Source organism: Mandrillus leucophaeus, unplaced genomic scaffold (assembly GCF_000951045.1).
Source record: "Mandrillus leucophaeus isolate KB7577 unplaced genomic scaffold, Mleu.le_1.0 Scaffold97, whole genome shotgun sequence".
In the NCBI taxonomy this organism is placed as follows: domain Eukaryota; kingdom Metazoa; phylum Chordata; class Mammalia; order Primates; family Cercopithecidae; genus Mandrillus; species Mandrillus leucophaeus.
The window spans coordinates 1,040,087-1,047,397 of NW_012110585.1; the positions used below are offsets into that span (position 1 = coordinate 1,040,087).

The window sequence follows — 7,311 nt, forward strand, 5'->3', positions numbered from 1 at the left end:
GAGTTATATCCTCAGCCTTAAAACAGAGGCAGTTTTAAAACAGGGACTCTTTCGGGGACCAATTACGAAACAGATGAGAGCTACCACCACCCACCTCCCACAGCTCCAACAGTACCACTAAGAACTAAAACTATAAAACAGTCATTCCTTAACTGACAGAATTAAAAGTAAAAACAAAATGAACAAAATCAGAAATAATGAAGCTCTGGGAATACAACTGCTTAACCATTTCTTTGTATTTTTATTGATTTTTTTTTTTTTTTTTTCTGCCCAGTTACGACAACGAAATGGGAAACCACAATTACAATTCACAAATCATGGCATGAAAAACAACACACACCCCATCAGGAATTACACCAAACCCTTTCCTTTTTATTCATTCAAAAGAGAGTCCAATACACAAGTGTCAAATATGAGCACTATTTTTTTTTTTTTCTTAGAAGGGGGAAAAACATTTATTTTGGCAGTGCTTTGACAATTCCTGGAAGTGGTTTTGATACCACAAGTTGCAGGAATAGAAACCCTAACAAACTTGGAGGGCATTTGAGAGGCAAGGGACACCTTGCTTAGAAAACATTCCTCTTGTGCTTAGTGAATCGCCTGTCGCCTCGGTGGGCTGCTGTGTCTTTCCAGGTGTTGAAAGAGAAAACAGAATTTCTTGCATAGACAGCTGAAGAGTCCTGTAGAGCAGAGTGATTTTTCTATCTCCAACCCTCCTCCCACCCTGAAACAAATTCGCAAGCTTCTCTGGAGCATCTTTTGGTCACATGACCCTCTATCATGGTAACCCTTTTGCTAAGACACGTGTGACACCAAGGTTTCTTCTGACACTGCTTCTCTAGGGTTCAGATGACAGCACAAAACATCACTTGTCAAAAATATTAGATATTATGAATGTGGGCGTTTATGTTCATAACAGCAAATACTTTGCAGGGTGTGTCACCAAAAGGAGCATTTTCGTCATTTAATATGGTCCCTCGGGAGTTAGCCCAAAATCATACAAATAAGTCTTTTTCTAAAGACGGGTCAATGTTGGTTAATTGGACAGTTGAGGAACTGTCTCATGCCAATTAAAAAACTCTTACTGCCCAACTATTCAATGGTCCAAAAAGCAATGACATGTTACCATTCAGTTTTACACACATGCACACGCACACACAGACGCGCACACACACACGAGAACTGTGACAAAAGGATTCACCAGATTGATCGTGTGACTGTGTTCTAAAAGAAAACAAACTCTCAAACTTCAGGTGTCCTATTCAAGTACTAAAAAAATGCAAACATAGTCTGATCCCGTTTGATTTTTATGATCACAATAAATCATTCTCTGAACTGCAGGTTCTGGAGTCAGTGAAATTAACGCCTGGGGCACAAAATATTCTATAAAAATCGGTGTGTGATTTCTAGCAGGGCAGCTGGTTGCTCGTTATTTCTTTTAAAAAACATGTTGAGACTGTGGCCTTCCAAGAGTCAATACTTGACGAAAGAAGTAAAAGAGTAGTGAGTACCAGCAACTCACTCTTTTTGTCTGACGCTGGCGAGAAGCAGTCAGTTTTATACATTTTCAATCAACCCACGGAGGAGGCAAATGTGAACAGAGTTTTTTACACTCTCCGAAAAACGTGTTACTACTGTAGCATATGCTGTTTGGCCCAATTAAAAGGAGAATGGAGAGCAATTTGTTTGGTTTGCTTTTTAAGTTTTACCTCGTGAAGATTTTAAAACGAGGGTTTTACTAGTTCTTGGCAGGAGACTGTCCAATCAGAGGTTCTGTATTTATAAATAACCCATGTGGGATTATGCTCTCCAATGAGCATAACTGGAGTCTAAATTCACAACCTTAAGGTCTGACAGCCAGATGTGGAAGGTCTGCAAAGAGCTCTGCTAATAAGTAATATGTTTGCAAAGTGCTCTGCTAAGTAAGGTACTTTTTAGGCAGAGCACTTTGTAAGATTCAGAACTGACTCCTGATTATCTTAAGCCATTAAAAGACTCAAGTTTTGCATGGACTTTTTGTCCTCTTTGGCCCCTGAGTGTGCCCCATCTCTGCCCGGCACGAATAACGTGTGGAAAGCAAGGATTTCCCACCAGCGTGCCTGATCATTTACATAGGCAGGACCTTTATTGAAAAGAAGGGAAGGGACACGGTCTTAAATGCACATTTAAGGTTCTTTCTGATTATTGGCAATCTCTATGAACCAACACTTAATCCATGGGCTAACAGAGTTTTTTTTTTTTTTTTTTTTTTAAGCTGAGGAGGATTAAAGAATAAAGAAAAAACAAAAAAGTCTTATACTAAAATAAGAAATCAGCCCCATCTTGGCACAGTTCTCATGCAGAATATTGCACCCAGTGTGAACTAACGCTAGAAGCTTCAAACTGTATAAATTTAAATGTATTTGCATATTATAAAAATAAAGATAAACATATACATATTTTACACTAGTTATGGAACAGCAATGAACGTCAGTCGATCCCTCTTTCACATTTAACAGAACTGAAATCTGAGTGCTCTAAATACTGCCACCTGTACTGTAACTATGGCTTATATGTGCACGGAAAACAAAATCCCTGAGAAGCCATTCGACTTTTTTTTTTTTTTTTCTTTTCTTCAAGTAGCGCGCTCCTTGGAGGATCACAGTTCTGAGGTTCAGGTTGTAAAACATTTGCTCCATCTTCTCGCCCATGCTTCCCCCCCACCCCCTCCCCACCTCTTCCCCAATCTTCCAAAAGGCATCCTGCAAGCACGCGTTGTCACTCAAGTTCACAGAACACGCTGGGGGGAGTGCAGAGGGTCTGCCAGGTGCAAAAAATGGTCCAGGTGTTCAGATGCTCTCTTTTCTCCATGGAAATTCCACAGCCACAAACATCACTGGTTTCTGTGCTTTTCACCAACGTTCTTCCTGTATGGGTGGACAAGAAGAAAGCACAGAGATGACAAAAAGGTACTGGACAATGCTACCCTCAATAAGAAAAGGAAGTGATGATAGAAATCTATTTTCTCACATATTTTCATTTCTACTTCTAGGACTCATTATAAATATGTAAATGTCAGGCAACTAATGTCCCCACAAAGGAAAGAGTCATTTTAGCAGTCTATTTGCCAAACATTTCTGTTGGTGTGTTAAGCTCAGTTCAGCTATAAAGAGGGAACTGTACTAATTGGCTGTCACCACTTATTCCACTGTAATTTTATAGCTTAACTAGACCTCTAATTAACAACCCAAAACTCTAACCACGGAACTGTTTCCTTTCAATAAACACGCACAGTCACACATAGACACACACCAAATAATCCTCTAGGAGAAGGAATATATACTAAAAAGTGAGATGTCCGTCCACCTAAAATGCATGATTTTACTTAAAATGTTATACGTTAAGTTGTCTCCGAAAATCTGGAGTCTGATCAATATAGAATGAAGAGACTACTGCAGCCTCAGCAAATAAACAAAGTGGCATTCAGTTCCAGTAAAATGGTTAGAGGAAAAATATCAAGTGGTTTTCTCCTTTTTGCTTCCCTACAATGACACGTGATGGAATGTTTTGTAAAGTGTGTGTGTGTGTTTTTTAAGCAACTTTTAATAAAATATACAAAGACATTGAAAGGAAAGGAAAAAGGAGTTACGATTCGTTTCCCCCAATCCCCCATCTCTCGTTAGGAGAGACAGTGATTTCATGGACACTGATAATTCAGCATCTGCCTAAACACTTCTCCAGTCCCTCCAAGATTCAGCCATGGGCTCATTCAAGCATGAGAATAATGACATCACCAAAACAAACAAAGAAAAACAAAAACCTCTCATTTACTAACTACATGCCAGGAGTTAGGTTGTTCACTCTAGTGCATTATTTATCTTCAACTCCTGACAATCCCACCATGTAAGCTCCGTCTTATCAGCATCTTACTAAGAAGGGAACTAAGGTTCCAAAAGGTGAAATAACTTCCCCAAGGGTGCATACTAGCGAGTGGCAGAGCCAGGCCTTTCACTAGGGTGATCTGACTCTAAAGCTAAAAGAGAAGTTGGATATTTGGAGCCCTAGGGAAGAATTTCACATGTCTACGGCACTTTGCCACGAGAATTTTTTTAATGCCTATTCATATAGTAAACTCCCAGAAGAGAGGGTTTTGAAAACTGCCTCAAATTCAACCAATAATATAATCAGCCTAACTGTAAGGACGGCAGTGTAAAAACACACATTTCAACCCAGCAGCTAACTTTGGTGGTGTGAGTTTTGGGTTCACGTAGAGATGCGCTACATAAACATTTTCCCACTGAATCTAACAGACCTTCGGAAATGCAGACGGTCTGCTCCCAGCCTACACGTAAGACTGAGAAACACAAGAATACCTAATCAAGGGCACCTAGAGGGAATATCCCACTGTTCAACCAGCTTGAAAATTGTTTCACATCTATGCCTTTTTCCACATTTGGGACCTAGAGAAAACCACCATCAAAATCACCAGCCTTCTCTGTTTCTCCCCACCTCTCTATCTCCATAAACTTGTCGTCCTCCTTCAAGACCCACCTCAAATACGACTTCCTAGAACTTCTTCTCTTTCTTCCTAGTAGAGTTCCTTCTTCCCTGTGCTTATGGGACTCTGTTCATACACCTATCATGGCAGGTACCATGTTTCAATTATAATTAGACTCTGACAAGTTTGTCTGATTATGGCTTTGATTCTCATCTTCTCCAAAGAGGCTATTAGGTTCTGGAGGGCAGGATCTGATTTAGTGCTTTATGTATGCTCAACACCCGGCCCAATGCCTACTAGAGGATAATTACTCAACAAAGATCTGTTGAACGGATGGGTCAGATGTGATGAAAAAGCCACAGGTAAAAAGTAGCCAAGATACTATGAGATTATTACCAAAAGAGGTATATAAAAAGTATTGAGGAGAGCCAGGTGCAGCAGCTCATGCCTATAATCCCAGTGTTTGGAAGACTTAGGCAGACGATCAGCTGAGATCAAGAGTTTGAGATCAGCCTGGCCAAGATGGCAAAACCCTGTCTCTACTAAAAATGCAAAAATGAGCCAGGCGTGGTGGTGCATGCCTGTAGTCCCAGCTACTCGGGGAGCTGAGGCAGGATAATCACTTGAACCCGGGAGGCGGAGGTTGCAGTGAACCAAGATTGTGCTACTACACCACAGCCTGGGTGACAGACCGAGACTCTGTCTGAAACAAACAAACAAAAAAGTATTGAGGAAACGTGAAGAACAGAGTGACTGGTTACAGTGAGGATGATTAGCGGCGGCTTCCCGGAGGAGCTGACCTATGACCTTGGCCTCAGCAACCAATGGGCCTTCACTGGTAGGAGAGAAGGGCAGCAGCCAGCCAGGGGACTGAGAGGTAGGCAGGGCCCACCATGGTTGACCTCCCACAGAAAGGGAGTGTCCTGTGTGTTGGCAGAGTGCCTGGGGTCTGATTGTGCAGGGCCTTGTGAGCCACGGCCAGGAGGTTTGAACTTGAGCCTGTTATCACCAGGAAGCCATCCAAGGCTTTTGAAGAGGGAGAGACATGATGGGGTCTGATGTTAAAAGATAATTAATGTTGGTTTGAAGGACAAAAAGATAAGAGAGCAGGCAGCCAGCTGAGACTCAGTCACAGGAACCTTGGCACAGATGGGGGAAGTGGTGGCTGGGGGGGGGAGGGGTCAGGCCCTAGAAAGAAGTCCAGGGCTGGAGCTGAAGATATGGGTCAAATTCATTCATGTCAGGACACTGATGGGATGGGATAAAAGGTGTTGGAGAATTACTACACACAGGGAACAAAGCAGAGGAAAGCACTGAGGCTCACGGACTCCTAGCTTGGGGCCGATGGTGCAAAGCTACGCCGTTGCCAAAGACAGGTCACAGATTGAGGAAGAACTTTGGGGGAGGAAGGCAATAAATTCAGCTGCACACCTGTGAAGCCTACAGGACATCCAGGGGTGATGCCAGGTGGAAACAGAGGTCTGGAGTTGAAGGGAGAAGCCAGCCTGGGGGGCGCCCAGCCTCCGAGTCCTCCCAGGTTAGGGCATCGAAATCTGCCCTTTCGGGATGCAACAAAGAAATTATGACTCAAGGTACTGAGATGCTTAGGCTGAAACTGAAGCCATGGCGTGCTGTATTAACTATGTCTTTTATTTTCTGTATTCTGGTGCTTTCCTATCCTGGGCCTTGCAGACTTTGGAGGGACTGTCTCTCCCAGGATTAGCCAATTCCTAGAGATGGTAAAACAACTTGCCCGGAGTACACTCTTCAAATACAAACCAACCAATCCTGAACCCACACCCAGAACACCTCCTTTACTGGCTCTCACACTGTAGGCCACCATCCACCTGCCCCTGAGCCAGGTGCCAGACAACTAAGGCAACCCCTCTGCCCCAGGGCCACTGAGATTATTCAGATGAGCCTGTCCTAGACCTGCCTACCCGGTCTTGCCCATTCTTCCCCTCATGCCCCCAGTCCCTTCCTCTCCCTCCGTGTGACCATCCCGGTACTTCCCTGTGTAGTTCCTGAAGATGTGGACCCACCTGATGTTTTATTTCTGCGTAATAGTAAAATTTTAAAAAAATGACTTCCTTTTTTGAACAAGGATCTAAGATCACTGTCTATGCAATAGCATAGTAAATTAAGCAAAAGAATCAAGCAGTTCCCTTCTTCCTAATTCCCATTAGCAACTTGATTCTAGAGAAGTATAAGGTTTGTCTAGGATTCCTGCTCTCCAAAATCTCTTCATCCCAACACCCCCATATCCCCTCTAATCTCTCTGAGTCCTCAAGAGGGCCTTACCTATTTAAGAAATTCTCTCTGCTTCACGGAGACTTACCCTTAAAAATTGGTGCTCCTAAAGTCACAGTTTGGGTACAGTAATAAATGATGGCATAAGGAAAAGAAGCACTATCTTTTCCACTTAATTTTCCAAGAAAGTATGAAGATACCTAAGCAGAGAGGGAAAAATTCCAGTATCAATGTGGCTGATGGGAGACTAAATAATTAAAGAAACACAATTCCTCCCAGCTTGTTAAAACAGCAAGGCAAAGAGCTGTCTCACTCCTTGCATAGAACAAAACAAATCAATGCAAATCAACGTGAAATGCCCCACAGGCAACGTCCACAAGCGGCCTTTTCTTATCAAACACCATCCCTTCCTCACCCTCTGTATTTTAAAATTCTGCGGTCAGTGAAAAATTCTCCATTGTGACGAAGCCTAATTCATCTCATGCCATTGCTTTTTAAAAATCTTTTATCAAGTTCATACTAATTTGTGTGCTAGTAGACATACATGGCCTGTTTATTTGGTGATATAAAGGCTACAAACTTCA

The 7,311-nt window shown here is 42.5% G+C and overlaps 1 protein-coding gene across 1 annotated transcript in view; it reads right to left on the minus strand.

The window, feature by feature from the left end:
• Positions 1–221: 221 nt before the first annotated feature.
• The window catches only part of MFHAS1 (malignant fibrous histiocytoma amplified sequence 1), a 129,640-nt gene continuing 122,550 nt past the window's right edge, over positions 222–7,311 (minus strand). Inside the window, exon 5 of the mRNA XM_011970769.1 lies at positions 222–2,906. Within this exon, the coding sequence (XP_011826159.1) occupies positions 2,873–2,906 (34 nt within the window). The 3' untranslated portion in view covers positions 222–2,872. The remainder of the gene's footprint in view (positions 2,907–7,311) is intronic.